The sequence below is a fragment of the Pholcus phalangioides genome, unplaced genomic scaffold (genome assembly GCF_987345545.1).
Source record: "Pholcus phalangioides strain wild (caught in Gottingen) unplaced genomic scaffold, Ppha-v1.0 ptg000008l_1, whole genome shotgun sequence".
Classification (NCBI taxonomy): Eukaryota; Metazoa; Arthropoda; class Arachnida; order Araneae; family Pholcidae; genus Pholcus; species Pholcus phalangioides.
Window position 1 is genome coordinate 60990631 of NW_028301601.1, and position 25712 is coordinate 61016342.

Here is a 25712-nt window from a genome sequence, read left to right on the forward strand (position 1 = left end):
AACTCGTGCGAAAACTCACGTCGTTGAAGGATTACCGGATAATCAGAACCGGCTGAACAAGATAAACCCAACGCACACACGCGTGTCTATTTTTATTTTTTGACCTTAAAACACTTTCAAGGTCTCAACTGACTTCAAGAACGAATTTCGCAATAATAAAAACTATAATATTTTATCATTTTTTTTCCGGCTCGAGTGGCACCACGTGCTTTCTTTTTAAATAATTTAAAAAAAAAACGCGTTATATTCTTTTTTAGTTGCAGTGTTTTCCTGTGAAACCCCCCCCCCCTATCTTCTTGATAAATTATTATTCATAATTATTTATATTTTCGGGGATGGCAATGTCGCGTCTCAATCGTGTTTTGTTGTTTCTGTTCGGTTCACCAGTTGTCATTTTGCTATTGGGTGTCGCCGTCGAAAACATCTCTTATTTCTCTGGTTCTAGCCGACGGGCGTTGTCGTCTGCTGAAGAAAACATGTCTGAAATACAACTGATAGCTAAGAATCAGGTTAAGAATGCCGTCACCGGAGAGGTCCGTACATTTATCATTTATTTTAATTCCTATATATTGAGCTCTATAAATGCCATTTATAAAATCGTGTATTTCTTGTGCTGCTGAAGACAATTTTGTTGTTGTGGAGGCCATTTATCGTTCTCTAGTGTCTTATAGATAAGAATAATTTGAGATTGGCGTTATGTTTTGTTTTCCTGAGATTCTTTAAAATAGCTGTACATTCAGTAATTCTCAGACTCAGTAATTCTAATAAGATTCTGATAAGGTGTTTGGCCTAAAAATAGAATCAAAACAATAAGGGGATGTGAAAAACGATAAAAAAAAAATATAAATGTGATGTAGGCTTGCATGCATGGGCGGAGATATGGGAGGGGGGGGGGGGTGGGTCCGCTTTACCTTTCACCCCCAGCGTGAAAGGTAAAGCGGACTAATCTAATGTATTTGCGTATGCATCATGTCCCGCCCCCAGCAATCATTGTGCCCCCCCCCAGACTTTCAAGTCTATCTCCACCTATGCCTGTATGTTAAGTGTGTGCGTGGTAAATGTGATAAGTCTCTATATTATACGTATCGCCGAACGTTTTTGTAAGTTTGATAAATTTCCCTGAATTCATCGCTTACTGGCGATTATGTATAGTACCCAAGTGTGTGACGGTAAATTTAATGTGTGCTAAGTAAATTACAACTTTTACCTCCGATTATGCTCTTCATTGGTAAACCATAATAAATCATACTCTATGACAAGTGTGGCCAACTTCTTTGTTTTTGGGCCAACATGATGGTTAGCTATAGCGTTGCGGGCCGCATCAGTGGTGCTTTGGTGTATAAGTTGCTCTATTATTAATTGAATTAATTAGTTATTAAATTAATTTTGTCATTAGAAATAAGAAGTTCGTAAGCAGTTTGTTAATCGAGAAATCTGCTGTTGGAACGGATAGTTCAAACAGTGATCACAAATTTAATTTTTTCGCTGTATTTTTACCTTGTCGCTGGTCGCACAAAATCACTTCACGGGCCGCCTGTTGGCCACTCCTGCTCTCTGATATGATAAATCATATTCTATGATATATACATGATAATTCGTGTACATAAATTGTATCATTATATCTGGGTAAGATTTAAAATTTGTTATATCTGAGTCCGACTATATGCATCACTCATCACACATATTAGACTCATCTGGATTGTTGTTTTTTTTTCATATTTATCAAATTCACCAATTCCACTGGGACGGGTAAGCCAACCCAGTACTAGCATTCCGGGACACCTTGGAGCGGTGGCCCTGAAAGGGGTGTTTTGAGGAGACTGTTTTTTAAACTGCTCTGAAGAGCCGTGGATAAGCATTGATAGGAGAAAGGGGCACCATGGGTTGGTAAAGGCGATAAATTTCAAGTACTTATCAAATTTACCAATGGCAGACACTTGGAAATTATGTATATTTGGTAAAAGTGTGATAAATTTATCAAAATTATTAAGGCTATTGGTGAGTATGTAGAATAACTGAATTATCGCCTTTACCCTAACATATAATAAAACTTTTTGTCATAACATGGCTCATGAGACGATCTGAAGAGGCAGATTTATGGTTCTGCTGCCCCTGGGCCATATAGCCCTCTGCTCCAACTTCTGTAAACACTTATGTTTCTGAGACCCTTTTTTGGTTGCTCACTGACCTAGTTCCTCGCTCTCTAGGTCATTCACTTGCTTACAAACTCTCTAGATCATTCGCTGACCTGGTTGGTCTCTTGCTTCCTAGGTTACTCACATGCTTGAACACTCTAGGACACTTACAGTGTATTCCCTTACTCTATAGATCTATTTTTTTATCATTCACACGCTTGCACATTACTTTGCTCACTCACATACTTGTATTGCACACGCTCTAGGTCACTCAATCACCCACCGGCCTATCTTGTTTGCTAGGTCTCTCACTGATCTTTTCCTTTGCTCTCTAGGTCATTCACTGACCTGGTTGATCCCTTGCTCCCTAGGTTACTCACATGCTTGAAAACTCTTGGCCACCTACCGACATAGTCCCTCACTCTTTAGATCAATGATTTGGCCATTCACGTGGTTCCACACTATTTTTGGTACTCACCTGCAGAACCAGCTATGGTATAATCCATATTTTGACAATATGTTGGCAAAACATTTGGTTAAGAATGTTTCACCTTGTTCTGCACCGAACCTTCTGTTGACTAGAAAAGTTCTGGGGTGAGAAATTCCCACAACAGTATTTTCTATGTAGGAAATATGTGGACTTTGCGTATTTGCGTTCTCTGTCTAACAACTAAAATGCTGATGTTCACAACTAAAATGCTGATGCTTCGCTCACTCTCATTGCAGGGAAGTGTGTCTTAATGAGTCAAGGCTCTACTTTTACTATTTTAATGAAAGACTAAATTTAAAATTTACATTACGTGCATATATGTATATTAATGAAATCTTTCAATAGTTTCAGGGCTCTTACTTGATTTGGGGTCCCATTCGGTGAAACGTGGGACCAAAGAAAATATTGCTATATGCAGGTCAACCTTTACAGACAATATCGTTATACAGGGTGTCCTTTAAGTGCTAATGCTGCCTTTATCTCATCAACCGCTCATCGTAGAGGTATGATTCAATTTAAAAAATTGCTCAAAAGCCGTGTTCAAAAATTACCCTTTACCAGTTCTGAGAGTGAACATACAGTGTGCCGCAAAATAAAAAAAAATCTAGATTGTTATATGCCCCCATATTTTCTTAGGCCCGAGCACTGCCTATGCTTATCAAATGTAGAGCAAGAGTTCCCAACCTTTAGGGGAGTGCAACTGGTTTGAAAATGTTGCAGGCCACTTTTATGATTTGGAAGTGTTTGCGGGTCACTTGAGTGATGTGGAAGTGTGCCACATGGGCTGCTTGAGTGAAATGGTAATATGCTATGCATTATTTAGTGATCTGTTGATGGGCCGTGGGCCACTTGAGTGATCGGAAAATGTGCTGCAGGCTTCTTTTGTGACCTGAAACACTACCATAGGTCAATTAAGTCATCTATAAATATGCCACGGGTCACTTAAGGGATCTGCAAATGTACCACTCTGTTAATTTTCAAGAAATTATTGTTTAAGGTCATGGGCCACATCATATTACTCTGAGGGTCGCAATAGGTCCCTTGGGCCATAAGTTTAGCATTTATGCCTTACGGCTTTACATACACATGCTTGAAATCTCCATAATCATGATTCTTGAATGCATTTTTTCTGGGGTATTTAATTGAAGAGTTGATCACAATTGCTCACAAGCACGGAATCTGGCATGAGCATTTAGCACTATTCAGGGCCGTCTTAAAAGCATCATGGGACCAAGTGATTTTTCTGAAGCCTTACCTGGCAAATTCTCAAAAAATTCAACTATTCATTTTGCCGAGGTCCTTCTTCTCTTGAGGCACCCTGGCCTCCCCCGGTGGACCCATGCGTTAAGATGGCACTGGCACTATTGGTTCTTCAGGGGACACCATGGTGCTCATGAGAAACCGGTTGAAGATGGCTGCCTTTGGCAAACAGAAAAAAAATTCTATGTTTCTAATATATGTTTTATATATATATATGCCTAATATATATTCTATGTTTCTAAGTGCAATATTGTCGAAAATATTTTAATTCAAAAATTGGAGAAAAGTGATGCAGCGAAAGCGAATGGGCAGTGCTCCTTTCCCTCATTTATGCTGTCTTTTTCCAACTTCACTCCGGTTTTTGAATTTTAATATCTTGGTGAATATTCTCTTACAGTAACTTAAATTTTGTTGCCTCAAGGAGAGACGGGGTGGCAACAACAACTTTCTTATTGTAAGTTAGAGGACAATGGGACGTATAAGAATTTATATTTTTCATTTTGTTAAACGCTGTATTTTCACTCTCAAAACTGGAGCAGGATAACTTTTGAATGCTTGTTGATCATTTTTAAATTGAAACTATACCTCTACAATGGGCAGCTTATGAGATAAAAGCCACATTATAGCAATTACTACAGGACACCCTTTATACACAGGTTTCATTGTATAATGCTGAAAATGTTGATCTATGGATTTCCCCTTCAAAAAATTACTGTTTTTTCGTTTGTAGATGGTTACCATGGAGTCGTTCTGGCAAGACCAGCCGGTTGTCATAACCTTCTTCCGTAGGTGGGGTTGCGGATTCTGTAGATTGGCAGCAAAGGAGCTGACAGCCATCAAGAGTGATTTAGATGCTAATAATGTCCGTCTCATAGGCATCGGCGTGGAAGAACTTGGGAAGGAGGACTTCATCAATGGGAATTTCTTTGCTGGAGGCGAGTACTCATTTTCACAAATAGTCGCTGTTAATTATTATTTTTTTTTTTTTTGCTTTCTTCCCCAGGAATATCAATCTTTCAACTGCTCATATTTTGTCTAGCATCATAATTTCTTTTATGATTGATATTTAACATGTTTCTTTAATGATGTTTAAGACCTAGGGGAAGATGGTGGACCACCCCTTGAAAATTTATTTAATTTTTAATTTTTTGGACTTGATATTTTTATTTATGTTAGACAATTAAAAGTGATGAAGTTTTACGACCAAAAACGTATATGGTCAAAACATATTCTAGCCATTTTGCAGAAGTTCGCTGTTTTTAGCTGCATAAAGTAAAATATTGCTCCATCGATATTTTTGAGATTTCTTGACAACGAAAACATCAAGAATGCAAGAAAAAGTACTTAACGCTAAAACTTATGTGATACTCCTTTACTTGTAAACCTATATGAAATACATCTATTAATAGCAAATAAAAACTTGAAATTTTTTCTTACGGACAGTCTACATGGGGCATAGTGGACCACCCAAAAACAGGGCACAGTAAACCATATGTTATGCAACTACCTTTAAGCAGTATATCAATTTATTTGTAAAAATTCTTTTTGATTTCAATTATTAAAACCTGGCAAACAGATGCAAATTGTTAAAAAAAAAGTTTTAAAATAAATGCTATTTCAATAGCATTCAACAATAATAAAATTTCGAAATCCTGTGTTATTCGAAAATTTTATAAAACCACTTTTAAACCTTGAACTAGTACAGGGCATCCATAATTAAGAGATCCTATTTTAAAGTAGCCTACAGGCAAAACCAGTCATCAGAAAATTGTGAAATTTTGTGGAGGACTTTATGAAGTGATGGGGATGTATTTAAGGTGGGGGAATTAGTTGCACATGTCGCCACCACAGGGTGTTTTATTAAGAAATGACACGTGTAGGCAAATGTTCACAATTTTAACAATTCTTAAACACTTCTAAAATTGTTACTGCAACAAAACATGTTCCACTTTAAGGTCAGGTAAAGTTCTTGGATTGTCACGACTTACCAGATGTTTCAAATGCCCCCAAAGCCAAAAATCTCATGGATTATGGTCCAGGGAGGCCATAGATTAGGGAAGTGCCGGCTGATGACACGTTCTTCTGTAAAATGTGTTTTAAGGACATTCTTCACACACTGGAATGTGTGGAGGAGCTCCGTCTTACATAAACATTGTGTCTGCAAGGAAGTGACGAGATTGCAGGGCCGGAACAATCTGGTTCTGTAACAGCTATGCATATCGCTTCCCAGTGATGTTACTGGGCCTGTAGAATGTAACTCCTCGTAGAAGTGGGGACTGAGAATAAATTAGCCTATGCAGTAAATCTATGTCTCAGCGAATATTCCACTTAGAGACTTCAATTTTTTTGGCATTAAGAAAGCCAGGGCAAGAAATTTGTAATTGGATTTTTTTGGCACATGGTGTCTGTATGAAAAGTTTATTTTTATATTTTAATAACTATACAATCCCTTGTAACATGAATGATGCATCTGAGTTGTACACACTATTTTGATACTTTTTCAAACTGGAAGTATGCCTCTAGGATCAACAGCTCACCTGTAAAATGCTGTGAGTGCTGTTACCTATGCATCCTGTACTGCAGTTGGTTTGTATTTTTCATCAGTAGTGTTGGTTTTATGCCCAGAGCAATAAACTTGATTGATATAGCAGCATGGAAGAGTTGGTCAACTTTGCCAAGAATATTGAGAAGACATCAACGAATAAAGCAAATACATGAAATTTTGTGTATTCAACTTATTCGTTAGTGTCTTCTTTATATATAACAGCATTCTGATATGTACAATGGAGTGGGGATACATTTTCACATAGTTTTTTAAATACTGTCCATGAATTTTAAAATTGTGGTGAATCATTTTGACCTAGCCTTGAAAAATTTGCGATAATATTTGTAACATTACAGTTTGATCTACTATACATTCTAATGATAAAATGTACTGTTTGCATGCCTTTCTCATTTATACGTCTTTTCACGACGATGAATTAATGAGACTTATTGATTAGGTTTCAATGTAGTAGAAAGTGATTTTTATTCGTTTTCTTCTGAATCATTTGGAAGTTTCTAGCTCACACAGTCACCCAGAGTTAAATATATTAATTATTATATGAATTTTTTTTTTCCAAAATGGATTGTCATAAGTAGAGCCCCAAAAGTTCAGGCAAAATGCCATAAAATCCTTTTTGCCTATTTTCAATCTTTTTTTGGTAAAAAGGTTTCTTTTGAAAATTTTCGTGCTACGAATGCCTATTTTAACATATTTCTATGTTTATTAGTGACATTCAGAGGTCGCATAATTCGTAAAACTTGGATATTTTGAGCATTGAGAAGAAAAGAATTGCACTTTTAAAAAATTTTTCTAACACTCTTGGTACTAATTACCATCAAAGTCCTCCACCCCACACTTTCCAGCCCCGTTTAAATGAAAATAAGTGATCTGAGAGATCTGTGTTGCCATGCATTAACTTTGCTTTGACCGAGGTGTTAGACGTGAATGATTTTTTGTTTGTTTTTCAGATGAATGCGGCCCATGTTAGAAAGCATAGGAAAATTGTAAATTTTTGCTTCTCCACATGCTTCACATAACATGTATTGCTGCATTGTATATGTATAGCTGGCCAATGACTCCCAAGAGGTCATCAGTTGATGTCTTGGGTCACACAAGCGGGGTAGGAGCAGACAAGGCTCTGGAACCCATATTGTTCTGATTTTGTTTTTTTGCACCATAAATGCACTGGAAACAACCACGGCTATTTATTTCACATATTTAGTACTCGATTAAATTGACCACAGTTTCCTTCAAGGGTGTGTGTGCGACAGTTACAACCACACAAGGCCTAGCGCTTGAAGGAGTCTCATATATGTGGTAATATTTAAAAAAAGTTGAAATATTTTACAATAGAATAAGGTAGCTATGTTTCAACGATAGAAATGATAGTGATTATTCCAAATAATACAACAAATAAACAAGAATTATTCGCAGCTGGAAGGTGCCCCATAGATCATTTTCTATAGGGACTCCACATCTGGTAATGGTGGCCCTGTAATTACCCAAATCCTGAGGATTTACTAGCATTTTATTAGGGGCTTGAAATCACTAACTTGGATGATAATGCAGTTATTATAAAGCCATGATTAAAGCAGTAGAGGGATTAAATGCAACCAATTTTTCAGCTAGTTTTTGGATCCTTGATACCTTAGTATTATTTTTCCTCGTTCTTCCATGAATTACAAATGCCTTTTTTATAGTGCCTATTTTAGGCATTTTTAAACGCTTTTTTCCAGCGTATTTCAATCATTTTTAATGCCTAAACTTCCTGGCTCTCATAAGAGATGCGAGATCGATAAAATATATCGTGAAAGAGAAACCCTATCTCTCGCCTCCTGTAAATAACACTGCAGAAAATAAAATAAAACTTTCAGTTTCAATTTTAACAAATTATAATGAATATAACAAAATTATTAATTTGTTTCAAAAATCGTCGTCAATTGTTCATCAATCTAAAACAGTGTATCTCAACCTATGGTCAGCGGACAGGGTGGTCCATGACAATCACATAGGTGATCAGCATGCAAACTCTATAATTAAATTTTCACTGAAAATTATGAAATCATGGAAAATTATATTCAATCGTTGTAATTGATATTAATGATATCCATATGCGTTCAATTAAAAATATGCCTTGATGTTTCACTATATACATCATCGAGAAAACTTTGGGATGTCATTAAATTTTTCCAAAAATTGTATTGTCTTAAATACAATTTTCTAATTAGTTCTATAATCGCTAAAGGGTGGTGAAATAAAAAGGGCTGTCCCAAATCACAGTAAACAATGTATTTCACGGAAAAAAAAATAAAAAATCCAATGATCAGATGACCATATTTCATTGAGACATATAGGATTATATGGAATAGTCGCTTGGCAATCAAGTGGATAGGATGAGCTAGCCTCTCCCTGTGTAGGTCTGGGTTCGGGCATGGATGTCTACTAACATTAACAAATTCCTTGGATGGATCATGCTGATCCATTGGGAATGTGTGGGGATGATGTTATTTATTATATGTAAACTGGGATTCTAAATATGGTAAAATACGTTCATAACCAATCGTCATAAAAAATGTTGCCAGAAGTAGGCACTAATTTTGATTACAATTGCTTAAAAACTGTGGAAAAAACGTTGAACCTGACAAATATGTAAAATGAATATATTTTCTGCCATAAATTATCATAATTTACATAGTTTTTATTCGAGAATGCTGTGCATTCACACCTTTAGTAAATTTACAAATTTAAATACAGCCTCGTTAAAAAAACAGACAAATGTATAAAAAATAGCCTTGATCAAAACTACAGGAATGTCCCGTAATACGGGACACATGTGGTCTGTAAAATTGTTTCAGAAATTTTAATGGTCCTTCGGGTTCAGAAAGGTTAAGAAACGCTGATCTAAAAATTTGAGTCTGAAAACTGATATGAGATGATGTCAAATTTGATTGGCGGTTTTTCACTTTTTTGAGCGGTAACTCAAATCCAACAGCATGGCCAACTTTACAAGCCATGGGTCTATTTTTAATCCGAAAACAACTATTAAATACCTATTATAACGCCTATAAAAGAAGTTTGTAAATACCTATACAAGCAAAATATTTGATTTTCAAAATTAGTGAAACCAACGGAACAGCAAGTATACTGTATCTATAATTTAGATTCATGCGACCCATTTCTGAAGCCGATGGGATAAGAACTTGTAAAATAGATTGATGATCTGGGGGAAAAAAATGAAGCATAAATTATAACATTTGAGAAAAATATACACCTTTCCTCTTTTAACACTTAAATGATAAATTATTCCACATGCAAAACACATAAAATACAAGTTTTTAAAAATTTTATTTCCCTCATCTACATTTCTGAATAGTTAACTGTACACGTAAATAACTCTCTACTCTATCAGTACGATTGAGCAGGTTTGACCAGAGGTGCACTATTGTTCTGCCTGAAGAATAGAAGCATTAAGTGGGTGTTATACAAATGTCACTTCTACCCCTAGTTGGATGTCCTACAGAGCAGAAGAGGGGAAAGCATTTTGTAGCTGGTTACTTTTGAAAACATTTTGTTGAAGGTGAAGTGTTTTTTTTTTTCAAACCGTTCTGTGATCCTCAGAGGGTTAAGGGCTCACACATACCTCCAAATATCTTCTATTACCTCCACTTAAACTGCATTAGCAGTTTACAGGATTATGTGTCGAGAAATATGTCCTTGTCATCTATTAATGATTCCATTCAAATTTGCTTCATTATATTTATATTTTTTGTAATCCAATAGGGTTTAACAAATTGAGGGGAGGCTTACGTGCCAGCCAAATTCGTTAGAAACCAAGCATGTTTTTTCTTTGCTCAAGAAAAACGATCCTAAATAATGTTATTTCAACTTTTTTGGTACTTGAAGGCTTATTTTGCTGTTATAAGACTCATTCAGAAAAGTTTTCATCATAAATAGATATAATTCCTAAATCACAATCCATACAGAAAATTTTAGGTGGAAATACCAATTCTGTAGGTGCCATGGCAACTTGGGGGGTTTGTCAAGCTTTGCCATTAGTAAGGATTCAGTGAAAAAAAAAATTCATTCCCTTGTGAGGGCTGTATCATGTATTGCAAGGCTCTCTGATCAAATAAACATCTGAGGCATGGATGGTAATCTTTCTATGTCTAATTAACTTATAGGGGATGCTCTCGAGCTCAGGGTCATGGCTCATTGTGTTGATTTTCCCTGCCCAGCCATGACCCTGACTTACGTGCCCAAAGTTTTCTGGAAGGTAGTTGCTCTGCTGTTGAAAATCATTCATAGATTGTTCAAATTTACTTATCATTCTTTTTATTATGTTACAGAGCTGTATATTGATGAAGAGAAGAAGTGCTATAAGGACTTGGACTACAAGAGGTAATTCATGTTTAGCATTATGACCAGGGTTGGTAAAAACCAGTTTTTTGAAAAACCAAAAAAACCAGGTTTTGTGGTTTAAACCTTTTTTTTGTTTTGTTTTAAATAGTATTAACATTAAAAACAGTAAAATTTCTGAAGAATCATTCAAACTTCAAATAATTAATTAAAATAAAATGTTTATTTATGTAATTAACACTATTCCCATGTTAATTAATCAATTTATATTTCTTACATTTTAATAGAAACCAACTTTTGCATTTTAATTATTTTTTGCTTAACTCAAAGGATTACTTTGAGTTTGAAAATTCTTTTAATATTATTAATCATATATAAAAATGTTTTCTCCAGTTACTTTCAGTATGCTTAATTAGGATGCTATTTTGCAAAAACTATAATAAAAATTAGGTGAATATAATGTATTTAATGAAGCATAAATCATCATCAACCATTTTCAATCCACTGCTGGATGAAGGTCTCCTCTAAATTTTTCCATTCTGCTCTGTCTGATGCTTTTAGCCATCCAGTTGACTCCTGCCACTTTCCTGATCTCGTCAATCCATCTTGCGTTGGGACACCTTCTCTGACGTTTAACACCACGGGGGTACCACTCTATAATACTTGTGGTCCATCTGTTGTCCTGTCTTGCAATATGTCCAGCCCATTTCCATTTCAAACGTTTGATTCTTTCCATGATATCATATACCTTTGTGTGGTTCCTTATCCAAGGGATTCGTTTTCTGTCTCACCTTGTGATGCCTAGCATACATCTTTCCATGCTCCTTTCTGTTGTCTGTAGCCTTTGTATCGTCTTGCTTTTGTGAGTGTCCATGTTTCAGCTCCATAAGTCAGTGCTAGTAGCACACACTGGTTAAAACTTTTCTTTTCAGTCATAATGGCATGCGACTCTTCAGAATTACACAAGCATAAATAATGCAGATTAATTAGTGATGATTTATGATATACAGGGTTATTATAACTAAAGTTTTGATTTCAAAACGCTGTAAGAAAAAGAATGATTGTCGAAATGACTTGAAAATCGACATGAATATTCCTGAAGAGATGGAATTTTATTTGGTAAAGAAGAAAAATAATTAAAAATGTAAAATTATTGACATCATCCAACACGTGGGAAATTTGCTTGCAGAATGAAAACGATATCCAGTGTCATGGATGGCAAAATGATAACTTAATTATAGCATTTCACGATTTCATAATTCATGGAAACATCACAAAAAAAAAAAACGAAGTAATTGAACATAAATAACTACAACTTAAGAAATGTTAAATATGTTGTCCACCGTGTTCTGGCTATGCTATGAGGTGAAAACACAAAAATTCTTGTTCAACAACAGATCAGAGTATGCCATGGTCATGATGTGGATGCGCTTGCAATTCACCTTTATTAAACAAAACATGCCTTCACGTTAATATTCCTGAGGAACTGCTAACATATATGGGATGCGCTGGAGATTTCAATTCACCAAAGTTTGCAGTCTGACCACTGTTCATAACATTTTGAGGTACCCCCACAGCCAGAAGTTGCAAGTGTTAAGTTGCATCCTGTTATTGTCGAAATGGGTCTTCAGCAGCTGCTTTACTGGTATTGCAATGTGCATCTTGGTAGAAATTGTTCTATACAAACTGATGCTGTGGAAGTGCCGAAATGTGGTTGGACGAAAATAGATTATACTGCTGTACAGCATCATCTACTTGCACATTTTATACTACTTGCAGTTTTTTTCATTTGCCAAAGAAATTTCCATTGCTCCAGGAGTATCCATGCAAATTTTCAAGTCATTCTGACCAGTACATATATAGTTTTTTAATCAAAACTTAAATTATAATCACCCTGTAGGCTATATAGCTGATTATTTTTCATAAATCTGTTACTACTATACAGTAGAACCTTGATTAACTGGGATTAACAGTGAAAATATTAAAAAAAACAAACCAACTGTTGAATATTAAGACTGGGAGATATACAGTAGATGTGCTACTTGTTATGGGAAAGAAAATGAAAATGTATGTGAGGTAATGTAACTACTAGTACACTAGCTGGTGTCTTTATTGGATTATAGGACCATCTGCCCCTAGCATGATGGTGTCACTACTGTTGCTGCTTCATTGTGAAGGGAAAAGAAACCTGTGAGATAATACACCACTACATTTAGATGTATGATGCAATCCTTATTCATGAATTTGCTAAAGATAGAGCATCAGAATGTAGCCAAAGGTTAGAAAACATGGCAAAAATGAGAAATTCTGGCTTCTGTATATAACTTTAAATGACTAAGGTACTTCATATAAAAAATATATATATATTCAGGCCACTTTTATGAGACTTTTTGCAAAAAAAAACCACTTATACCATCTTATGCCATTTAAAGATATAACATCAAAATGGACCCCAAAAATATAAAATGTGGTAAGAATTAATTATTTTGGCTAATAAGGAATCAATATATTTTTCAAGGAAAAAAAATGGTATTCAGGCCACTTTTATCTGATTTTTTGAAAAAAAACCACTTGGATATAACCAAACAACCCTGGTTATGACATTAGTGTGGGGTTTTTTTAACTTTCTCACTTGCAAATTTTTCTTTATAAAGATTCTTATGATATCACTATGGGGCTAAGAATACTGCTACACTATATCATAAGGGAATAAGAACATCTCTGATGCAGCAATTTATTAATTTCATTGCTGCATTGATATTTGCAGCCAAATCTATGTCTGTGCTACCTCGTAATTAAAGATAGGCTTATTGTGATTTGGATAAGCAAACATAAGCATTATACACTGATACCTTGGCTAACAAAGATGATTCATTCCATAATCATGTTTGATATCCCAAATGTGATTTCCCCATAAGTTTCTATGGAAAATTGTTTGATTCATTCTAGGTTCTGCCCAAAATTCTAAGATATTTTTATAAAAAAATTCAAAGAACAATATAAAAAAAGACAAACGGATTAAAGGCTAAAATGAACTGCTTAAAAATTGAATAAATGAGAATCTGTAGAACCCTGGATCTTCTAGGAAAACCCGGCTTTAGAGATACATGAATTTTTAATTTAAGAAATAAATGCAATAAATGTAAAATTTTGATTATTTCATTACTTTTCTGTTAAGTCCTGATATATTTATTTTTTTTTAAGCAAAAAAAGCCATAAATTTACTCTGTACTTGCGAGTACTTGAAAGGGTAATCACTGGCACCACTTTGTTGACCTTTTATTGGCCCTGTTAACATGTGCAAGATTAGGGTTTCTATGGAGGTTTGTTTGGCAAATAGCTGCTATCTGGCAATTTTTTCCCCTTAATAGGGAGAAGGAAGAGGCAGAAAAATTTACATCCTCTGGTAGATTTTTGCGGTTTCATGCCCCATTCTCATAGTCCTTCAAGATTTTTGCCTAATGTCAAATGGGGGAAAAACAGGCTTTTTCATTTCCCATTTAAACAGGACTACATAGTCAGTCAGCGGCACTTTAAAATGTTTTTATTTTTGCTATCGATGGCTCTTTTCACTATTACAGTCATCACTTGGTATTTGCTTGGGTTTATGTTCCAGGGCGGGGGGGGGGAGTGACTGCAAATAACACAAACCAAAACTTGTTTTTTTTTTTTTTTACATTTTGTTTATATCTGCTTTGTGCAGCAGAATTAGAAAGGATGCCAAGTGAATCTCTGTAATGTTATTTGGAAAAATATTATAATGTCTGTTAGCTGTTTCTTTCCCATTTCAGTTATTTTATTTGAGTTTTGTAACTTCCAACACGATCCCCCCAACAGGGATGAAGGCTAAAAGTGGCTAAAGTGATAGAGCCTGTGCCGTGTTTGGTTCGAAAGAAAAAAAAATTATGGTAATAACAAGGTTTGGTTTCCTCTTCCAATTTTTCTATGTGTGAAAATGTACCATAGATGGGTCTATGTCATGGAAACAATGCATTGTCGATTTAAAAAAGAAGGCTTTCCTAAAACACCGTAAACAGTTTGTTCATTTTAATGATCATAACTCGTCATCCGCCTCCGTAAAGTCTGGGACCCCTCAAGGATCGGTCCTCTCCCCGTTACTTTTCCTAATTTATATCAATGACCTTCCTCAATCCCTCAACTGCACCACTAGACTTTTTGCTGATGACTGTGTAATTTACCGTATCATTCTCCATCAATCTGATCAAGAACTTCTCCAACATAACCTGGCTTCCATCGCCGACTGGTGTTCCGTATGGCAAATGCCAATGAATATCTCAAAAACGGTTCACATGAAAGTTACCCGTAAACTTCTTCCTCTTGAATACTCCTACTCCATCAATCATTTACCGTTATCCCAAGTTTCACATATCAAATACCTTGGTGTCATTATTTCAGCCGACCTACGTTGGAACAAACACATCGACTACATTTACCAGAAGTGTCTTAACAAACTTTTCTTCCTCCGCCGCAATCTTAAACACTCTACTCGGGATATCAGACTTCTCTGTTACCAAACTTATATATCCCCCGTCCTCTCCTACGCCGCTGAAATCTGGGACCCTTACACCTCCAGTAATATAGACAAACTTGAATCTATTCAAAATAAATCCGCCCGATTTGTTCACGACTGCTGGTCATCTTTCATTTCTGTGTCCGAACTTAAAAATGAACTTCATCTCCTCCCTCTCTCTACTCTTCGTTTCATCTCTCGATTAACATTGCTTTATAAAATTTTCCATGGTCAGTTCAACATGGATACTTCTGGTATCTTAGCCAAACCATCCTACATCTCTAGAAGACTCGACCATTCCCTTAAAATAAAACCTATTTTTGCTTCCACTGACTGCTTTAAATACAGCTTCTTTCCTCATACCATTGGTGAATGGAACAAACTCCCAAGCTCTATTGTTGAATCTCCCTCTATCACTAGTTTTTTATCCAACATCAAACAATATCTTTGTCATTCTCAATCGCATCCTCTTGTATAGGCCCAAGGGCCAACAATATTGTATAAATAAATAAATAAATAAATATATATGATGTAATAAACCTTTTATTAAACACTTATCTGTTGTAAAAAGAGTACAGCAGAGGGTTTATATCAAAACACATACGTATATACTCGTGTATAATCCTACCCCCCCACTTCAGGACCACCAAAACCGCAATAAACTGAAAACCCGTGCATAAGCCGACCCCAAAAAATCTGTGCATTTCAGAGAAAAAAAATGCTTATATTTCTATGCAAAATTAATAGCTTGCGGAAATTTACACAATAGAGAATTATTCAAAATTTGTAATCCGTTTCTTCTGAGTCTCTAAGCTCATGATAATCCATCAGATCATTATAGGGGGGTGCAGTATCTTCGTTTTTATCTCCATCTGGGCTGTCATCGCCATTGTAACTTTCAAAGAGGATATCATCTTCAGTTCCGTCCATCGCATTGCTGATGCAACACTTTTTGAAGGATCAGATGATAATTTCAGCCAATGATGTTTTCGATTTCTTTGCCTCGGCTTCGACATTATCGGTTCTGTGGGGTTGAACATATCCCATACCAATAATGCCGGTTTCTCGAACACTGCTACAAAAATGACTACTGATTGCGGGGGTTGATATTTTCCAATCAAAAACTGACCCGAGTATACGCCGACCCCCCCCCCCCCCCCCCCACTTAGGGAACAAATTTTTCCACAAAATAACTCGGCTTATACACGAGTATATACGGTATATAAGCAGTTGAAGAAATTTTTGGAAGGTCAAGAATCATCTTGAATCAGCAAATGTCAAAACATTCAATAATTTTCCCTTCAGTAGTTAGCTAGTGGTTCTTTAGGCTATGCTTTATTCAAATTGTATATTTTATAATAAAAACATATGTATTTTGTGTACAAAATAATTCTGTAGAGAGTAGAAAATTATTTTACAATCATATTAAATATTCTTTGTATAACATAGTCACTTTAAACATTACATGCAATTAATGTGCATATTTCCAATGGGAATTTTTATATTGAAAAGCAATATTTGAGGTTTTTGATGTGCCAGTTTAAACTGTGATGTGTCAAAAACCTGCCAACCCTGACATAAATATGGACTCTGTCCTCAACTCTGCATTACTCCTGAAGATGCTCAACACTAGAGCGAGCAAAATGCTCTACAGAAACTTCAATTTACGCCAGTCTTGCAATTCAAGAAACTCTAAATGTTGGAAAATGCACCTGTTGCTTTTGTTTGTGTGAAAAAGCATTTGCCACCGTGTGTCTGCGCCTGGATCAGAGAGAAAAGTGCTCAGGACTAGGTAAAAAAAATCATCCATGTAACCTATTTGTTTACTCCTTTTTCAAAGTATTCATTTATAAAGGTCTGACAGGTATGATTTCAGGAACATCAGGAAAATTTGTGGTAGCATATAATAGAGCGTAATTGCTTTTTTTTATAACTCAAACTGTAAAAATTCATCTTAATGTGTCATTTTCCACAATAGCTTTTCATGATGGTTTTTTCCTTGCAATCTTCAGATATGGAAAGTTCACGATCTGGCCTGCTCTACTCACCAAGACATCTCTCGAGGCAATGTGGGCAGTGAGTGACTTAATAATTGATTTCATTTCAAGCAATTATTGTTTTTATGCTGTGATAGGAAGATGCAGTGAAAATCCTATATAACAATACCTTCTATAGCAGTAATTACTTATATAATTATAATCTTTGGTCCTTATGCACTTTTGTTGTGTAGGCAAGCATAGGTGTACGCAGAATTTTCTCAAGGGGGGGGGGGGTTTCAGATTTTTTTTCCTGCAAAATAACACTATAATCTTTGCTCAAGCGGGGGTTAGAACCCCAAATCCCCCCTTTGCGTACACCAATGTAGGCACGACACAAACAAGTTTTAAGTGAAATAAAAATATGCTTGAAAATATTGAAAAGCACTGAAACATTAGCGGTGTGCCACAGTAATAACTTTGATGTAACTATTAAAGCTTTCATTGATTTTCATGAAATAATTAATCAGCCATACAAATTAACCTTTGAACAAACATAAATAAAATTGAACATGTATTTCATTGGCTTTTGAGGCACATTTATATTCAATCAATTAATATAAATAAGTATGTCTCACAATGAGATTAAAGATTATCAGAATGACACGCATGCAAAAATAAGTAGGATTTACCAAGGTACTTCTCATCTCCACTGGCTTCCTTGCAGTCAGAAGATGGCCAACAGGCATTAAATATTGTACTACATTATTTCATCATTTAACATATCTTATGTGTTCAGTAAATCGCAGGGCACCCAACACGCAAAATGATGCCAAAAGAAGTGAGTGCTAATGTTACTGAGCTATTTTTACATCACCAAAAGACTTCTAATTTGATTGGTTAATTGAATCGTGGGAATGGAATATTTACATCCATGTTTTAATGTCTGAGAGCGCCATTCGATATAAACCAAGTCACGGTGCACCAACTTTTGTCTTGTACATGAAAAAGTGGTAAGTGAGAGATGATTGCAAAGTAGTGAAAGCGAAAAGTCCTCCTTGATTGAAATGAGAATAAAATCTGTCCAAATGTTTAAATATTCTAAAAGAGAAAATGTTGATCGCAACTCTTTTTAGTGTTAATACAGTAAAACCCCTCTTAATGGTCAGCCCTCTTTTTCATCCAAAAGATAATTTTCTGGGAAAAACTCCTTTCAGATAATGCATTTTGAACCCCTACTTAATGCTCCCCCCTCAGATATAACTGAAGGCACTATTTTCATCATTCATTGCATAGAGTCTTTAAATATACCCTTTGAAACAGAGTTACGAGAAACTTTCTAGCCAAAATCATCCCCAAAAAAGTAGCCTAATATATTTGAACTTATGCTGCTAACTAGGGAACAACATGGAACTACTACTTGCCTTATTTAGGTAATCATTTTTCTAGGTTTATAATAGGGATTTTTAGATTATTATATAGTGATAGTATTTTCATGATTTAGTTTACACTCATTTTTCGAACCACAGATTTTTGTTATTTGATTTTTTTCCCTCTTGCCAGGTTCGTGCGCAGAATGTTGGTACAGATTCTAAGGGCGATATATACCAAGTGGGAGGCACTTTGGTCATTAGTGCAGGTGAGTAAAACTATGGTTTTCTTGTGTCGTATGGCAATTGTTTATATTAATAAGATGTGTTCACTTCTCAATGTTAATCAAAGCAACGTCGACTATCTACAAATTATTTAATGCTTTTTATGGCAGCAATACCATATTCAAGAGCAAATCAAATACAAACCAGAATTATTTTATAATTTTTCAAAGGAGTAGAAAGATACAAAAATAATGCATTACTTTCCTACATAATCTCTAGATTTTAAAATAATTTTTTCTTAACGAGTTGACTGTTTTTTTTATCCTTTCCTTGAAGAAAGAAGAGGGATGTGTAGGCAGCCAGTTGCGCAAGGTGTGAGTCACTCCTCTTGCATCATTGTCAAATGATGTGCCATGGGTGGAGATATTGGGGGGGGGGGCATTGCCCCCCAGCGACAAACGTGGAGTCGACTGATCTAATGTATATATGAACATCATCGTGCCCCCCCAGACTTTCCCCCCCCCAAACTTCAAGGTGCGAATGCAAACTGATCTCCGCGTTGAAAAGTCTCGCCACATGAATGAATGAATGAACGGCAGAACTTTGCCACTGGAGTCTGGAACATTTTGTGTAAAAAAAAAACCATACAAACTTTTTTACAACATATTTTCCTCGGACAATTGGGTACTGTCGCGATTAACAAATTTTGTGGTGAATACAGATGAGATGGGATTAGGAGTTGGAGAAGTTTTGGGGTTTAGTTAAGATGAATGTACACATATTAGGATGGAGGTATGTTTTAAAAGCAATTGAGCCCCCCCCCCCAATGCTATCTCATCTGTTATCTTACACTTGCCATATTATATACACAGGATACAAAAAGAAATGAGAATCTTATTTTGAAATAATATATATATACTAGCTATAATACCCGGCGTTGCCCGAGTTTTCTTCAATGAGGCTTTTTTGGATCTCGTGACATCTCTTTCTTTGAGGGACATGCAAACCGTGTCTAAGTTCACCAATATGTCGACTTCCTGCACGACTCATGAAAGAAACAAATCTAGATATAAAGAAACGTAAAAATAAATATTTTTTTTTCTTTTTTTTAAAGGGTGCAAGGTATTTTGATCCCCCCCCCCTTTTTTGAACTTCAAGTTATCCATCTCTGCCTGTTTCTGCTTCAAAAAATGCTTAATTAAAGCTGTGGAATTTTTTCGATGTACTTTTTACGGGCCCATAATTACTTTTAAAGCAACCTAAACTATATGGATTGATGCAATTGGATAACATAAGACAATATGGAGACATAAATTTTCATGCTTGAGAAGATATAAATAAAAAGTTGAAATCCATGTTATTGCATGGATATCTAATTCGAAAGTAGGTCTGGCTAATTGCTTCATATTTAATTTTCTGGGCTTCTAAGCGAACTCAATATTTCAAAAATCGAGTATTTAATACAATTTTTAAAATTATTGATGTGACAGAAAAAACCCCCACCAAATTTCCGCATTTCTACATTAAAATCGGCAATTTAACACTGATTTCTATAGGGGGATCATCCTTTGCCTTACCCTCAAAGTGATGCTGATGATGGTGTCTATTCAAAAAGCTCTCATTACTGGGAGGATTGAATAAAGTGGCAAACCATAAAAGCATAAATATTATACATATACTGACAGCGTTGAAGAAATGGCAAACCATTGTAAAGGCATAAAACACGTCTTAAACGCATTGCTAGGGAAACCACGGTAACCAAATGGGACCCAGAAAGTGATCTTCTGAAAGACCCGTTCAGAAAGTGATTGTTGAGGCCCAAAAACCATCGTTGCCGTACGGTTTTTTGCCCATTTGGGGCATTTGCCCTGCTCTGACAAAATTTTAAAGTAGCCTATCGTTCAAGTTGAATCCCATTTGGTATATATGCAAAATTTGGCGACGATCGATCTAAAATTGTAGATTTGTATAGAGAACATACACACACATAGACAGAAAATCAATTTTATATATATAGATATCCATCGGAGCGAGTCATCTCGCTTAACACCTTATTGGTGAGCAAATGGGTTTGATAACTTGTGACTAGAAGCCAGCATCAGTTTTATTGGGTTGAGTTCACTCACTCCGGTGGATTTAATGGAAATATACAAAATAGAAGTATTGTGTGGGGGAATATATGCAATTAGGGAGAGTCTCGCCACAGAGAGCAACAGTCCTACAACAGCAAAATCTTCAATCATTACGCTTAACTCATAGTTCGAAAAATAGGGGGCACATGGCAGCACTATAAACAAGCATTACACAGAAACAAGCTTTGCATCTGGTTCACAACACGGACACGCACACATTCCAACATGCACCAATTCGTTAGAAGTACCACGGAGGAATATGGATGAGGTGCATGTCTGGCTTAATAGTATTTAATACGTGTACCAAATGCAGTGAAAGTTCTCCCTGATTCTGTGAACAAATGTGGTCCAAATTTCGTCAATGAAACTGCATTTTTACTTGTGCATGAGTAAAAATAATTTGGTTGACAAAATGTTACAAGTCCAAAAATTAAAACCAAATGGTCATACTATGCAATGGCTGTTCAAAGAGCACCTGTAATTCCCTGCACAATCCATAGATTGTGTACTAGAAAAATCTGAATTTCTTAGTGACACTGTGTATTTTCTGGAAGGTTGGGATGAAACTGCAGTATCTCTGGCCTAATGTGGCCGAAGAGCAGGTTGGGTGACAAAAAAGCCAGATAGGCCAGAGTCCTATAAATTCTCATTTTCTGTCCCACTCATGCAATTAAAAGCACCCACCCTTTTTAAACCAAAACCAACTTTTATTCAAGTTTTCGGACCTCTTCGTACAGGTCAGTACTTAAGAAATGTTTGTTATGTACTGTACTCTCTCTCTACATTTTGAAAATTTAGTACAGAAAAAAGAAGTACAAGAATAAAATTATTGTACACATTTTACGGTAAATTTTATCATGTCTAACTCGCAGGAAATGTGAAATTATGTATATGCTTACTGTCCATTTTATGAATACATAAAATTTTTACCCTCTCAGCGGCATTAACGAGATCTTTCGGACCCGTATTATAACTGCGACAGTTTAAATCAGTAAACCTTCTAAGAATTACCACCTATTTTATATATTTTTTTCCAATTGTGTGAATGCTTCCCCCTTCCCCAAGACAAAATAATGAGAAGGAAGAGAAAAAAAAAACTACCGTTTTCTATTACTTATGCTGTATGCTTAATCATATACAGCATCCTCTCTCTCTCCCCTCCCTTCTGTTATCAGATTTTGAAATAAAGCTGACTCTGCGTACTGGCAGTTTATGGACAGGTGGAGTAGTGAGGGGGAGGGATCATATTATCAAGAGACAAAAACCTACAATGGCACCTGGGCTTGTTAATGCTGAAATGAGAGGGTTTTAAAGAACCAAACACATTTTGGGATAGCCTAAGTAATGTGGATCAAGTTAGAGGAGATATCTCGGGATTGCCGCTGTAAGGATTAAAAGCCTCTTGTTTTAGCATTGACAAGCCCAGATATTTTGTATAGGTGATTTCCCAATTGACCGCTTTTATTTCTATCCTTTACTTTGAACATGCTGAAGAGTTTGAAGAAAGCCTACTTCATTGAAAAATATATATATTTTTACAGGGATTTTTTTTCGTGATTTTTAAAATGATGCAGAAATAGTTGAAATAAACAAAATATTAACGTAAAATGTAGGCTTAATTCTTGCAAAAAATATTTTAACTTATTTCATTCATAGATGATTACACTTGCAAAGCCTTGGCTAAGTAAATTATTTACCATTTTATTACAGAGAATTATAATCAATTTTTATTTAGGCTGGATTGTCAAGAGCCTACTGTAATTGTTTTTATTGAAATAGAGAGAAGATGTATAGATACAAGTGGAAGAACAGTACTTTGAATTTTTTTCTTTAAAAAAACTGTCAGCAACAACCCTTTTCATTCCTTACTAATCCATTGTTGGTGGCAAAGGTAACCACCATAAATTGACATGCAGATTAGAGGCGTCAATGTCTGCCGGCAGAAAAATTTGGTGCTTACTCCCAAAAGTGTCATTTATTTGAGATCTTTCTTTTTCTTCGAAAATTATGCTTTGCTGCTAAGAAATTTGGCTTGTACAAAAAATTACTTTTTGATTTGTGGAACCCTTGAGTATGACATTTCTTCTCAATTTAGCAAAATTTGCATCTGCGTATTCAGAAAGTTATGGTTACATGCCATGTAATTAGTGCACAGGGTAGCCTATCATTGCAGTTAAGCACACAGGATAAAAAATTAGATGCTAAGCTGGCAATGTGTTGTGGATGTTCTGAGGAGCTACTTTTGTGATATCCCCCAAAACATGTTTTTCATTGTTGGGAAATGAGCCCTCAGCTGGGGTAGAAAATGTTCTGTGTTGTAAAAGTTCCCATAATAGTTTTGTGATGTATGTCACAGTTTTTTGGACATGGGGCATATTATGCTTTTGAGGGTGATATCCTTTCATGCAAAATAATGTTCACAGAACGAGACAGCTTTCTCCCAGCTTGATACATCAAGAAAATTTACCTTTTCTGGATATCGTGGCAATTAATAATGAATGCCAGAACTTTGCCACTGGACTTATCCTGTTGCTGAGATCTCTTCAGCCCAGCTTCGTGACAGAGTCTGGATATTATGGCAAGATGAACTAACTCTGAAGAAATTCTTTCCAAGTTCATTTGGGCTCTGAATAATATCCAAAAAATGTCTATTTCCTTCAACTTTAATTACTTTTTTCCCTCAACTTTTTGTACCAATTCCTGTTAAAATGTTAAAAATGTCCTGCATTGCACATATTTTTATGATTATTGTGTAATTTTGTCATCCACTTGCATACAATGAAGATCCATTTTGTTGTATTCCACTGCAGATATGTCTATGCACCCTTTTTTAATTAATCATGTCATAACTTTTTGTTATCGTATTATGCATAGTTTTTGTAAGTGGAGTTTCTTGAGCTTAAATACTGTTGTGTTTTGGCACAAGTTTGTTATCTGTGTTTCTTCAACACCACTTGTTTGCAAAATCAGTTAAATAGCCTAATGATAGTAGCCTATTCAGCCTAATGATGCCGGCCAGTAGCCTTGGAAAAACATCAACGATGAAATCTAGGGTTCCTAATGATCTGGAAAGTCAGTAAAAATTCTGTGAATGACAAAAACAAACTCGAAAACATTTGAATGGTCAACATTTTGAATTAGATTTATTTCTTTGGTAATTTTAGACAGGGTTCAAGCAGAATTTGCTGTGAACCCTGAAGTTTTACAACATCCTCTCAGCCCAATAAACTCTTCCTGCATTGAGTGACAACTTGATTAGTTACTTAAAGCTAGTTTTTTTTCCCTGTTCCCATATTAGGTGGAGAGAAAGTCCTCCTGAATCACAAGCAGCAGGCTCTCGCAGATCATGTGAACCGGAACGAGGTGCTAACAAGCCTTGGCATCACTCCGAAGGAAGGAAACGTCAACGAGGCTGCAGACAGCACCAAGTGTGATGGTGCCGGTCCCAATGGCCAAACTCAGTGCGAGTGAAATACTAGTCAGCATCAGACTGCATCTTCCTTGCCAATAAACTTTCGTCCTGTTATTATTTTCTCTATCCTGTTTTTCTTATGAGGTAATTCTTGCACATTCTTATGCGTGTGTTTGTTCGTAACCGCATCCTTTGAATTCATATTTGAAAATGAAGCCGTTGAGACTTTCATTCGAAAGTTTCCATCTAGTTCCTGCTGTATAAGGTTTACCCGTTGTTAGAATAATGTTATAATAATCTTGTTGGATTGATCTCTTTTAAATGGGTTGTGCGTTTACAAATGCTCTAAATTGGTGTGTGTAAAAAAAACACATTTTTTTGTTGTCAGTTTTACCCGAAGCGGCAGTGTGTCTCACTTATACCCAAAAAATTTTTTTGTGTTTCTATAATGTCTGTGGGATGTGCTCACAACCAATTTTTTAACTTCAGTTCTTATATATTTTTTGTCATTATTACTACTTTTCCCCCGATATTGAGCTTGTAATTTGGAAAAAATGTAGAGTATTTCATAGCCGAAAAATCAGTACGGATAATTCGATGTGATATATTCATATACACAAAAAGCTTAAGTGTGTCATGTAAACGTGGGAAATGTCTTTTTTCATATATATAAGGGAATGAAGTGGATTTTCGTGCAATGCATTTTGTATGTGGAGCGAGTTTGATGAATCTACTTTGGAAATGTTTCGATGAATTTGTTTATTTTTTTTTTTTTTGCTTTGAGTTTTTTTTTGTTACTTTTTTTATCGATTCCATTAAATGTTTATCCTTAATTACTCTGCTTCGTCTATTTTTCTTTGTGATTTATTATAGCAGCCATTTAGTTGTTCTCATTTGCTGGTCACCTCGTGTATACATCAAGGGTCTTGAACCGTTCAATGATTAAATTTCTCTTATACCAGTAGAAATGTTTGCAATATAATTGCAGTTAAATACAGCTACACACATGCAACTGCAAGCTTGACAAGCATGTGGGTTCAAACTTGTGCAAGCAGCTTCAAGACTGAATAAATTTTGATCCTGCTCAAGCATGGACTAAAAAATTCACTGATAACAGTTCAGCATCTTGTGAGTGAGCAAGTGGTCAAATGAGGCTGTGAACGAGTAATTGAGGGAATGAGCAATTGAAAAAGTTTTAACCAAGGGAATGAATAAATGAGCAAGACACAGCATAACAGTGAGTGAATTAGCAAATTGCTGAGCAAGTGACCTAGTCTTTG

The 25712-nt window shown here is 35.7% G+C and overlaps 1 protein-coding gene across 1 annotated transcript; it reads left to right on the top strand.

Moving 5' to 3' along the window:
* Positions 1 to 25265, top strand: LOC149084697 (prostamide/prostaglandin F synthase-like). The gene is made up of 6 exons (XM_089235118.1): positions 1 to 533; positions 4616 to 4820; positions 10777 to 10828; positions 17330 to 17393; positions 18857 to 18932; positions 24319 to 25265. The coding sequence occupies exons 1-6, from the start codon at positions 336 to 338 to the stop codon at positions 24489 to 24491; spliced, it is 768 nt and encodes a 255-aa protein (XP_089091244.1). The 5' UTR covers positions 1 to 335; the 3' UTR covers positions 24492 to 25265.
* Positions 25266 to 25712: the final 447 nt, after the last annotated feature.

Bases quoted from the DNA above. Each gene is read 5' to 3' on its own strand.
- LOC149084697 (XM_089235118.1), top strand. From the start codon at position 336: ATGGCAATGTCGCGTCTCAATCGTGTTTTGTTGTTTCTGTTCGGTTCA. The intron at 10,829-17,329 runs GTAATTCATGTT...TGCAATCTTCAG, and splicing joins AAGGACTTGGACTACAAGAG to ATATGGAAAGTTCACGATCT. The intron at 17,394-18,856 runs GTGAGTGACTTA...CCCTCTTGCCAG, and splicing joins CTCTCGAGGCAATGTGGGCA to GTTCGTGCGCAGAATGTTGG.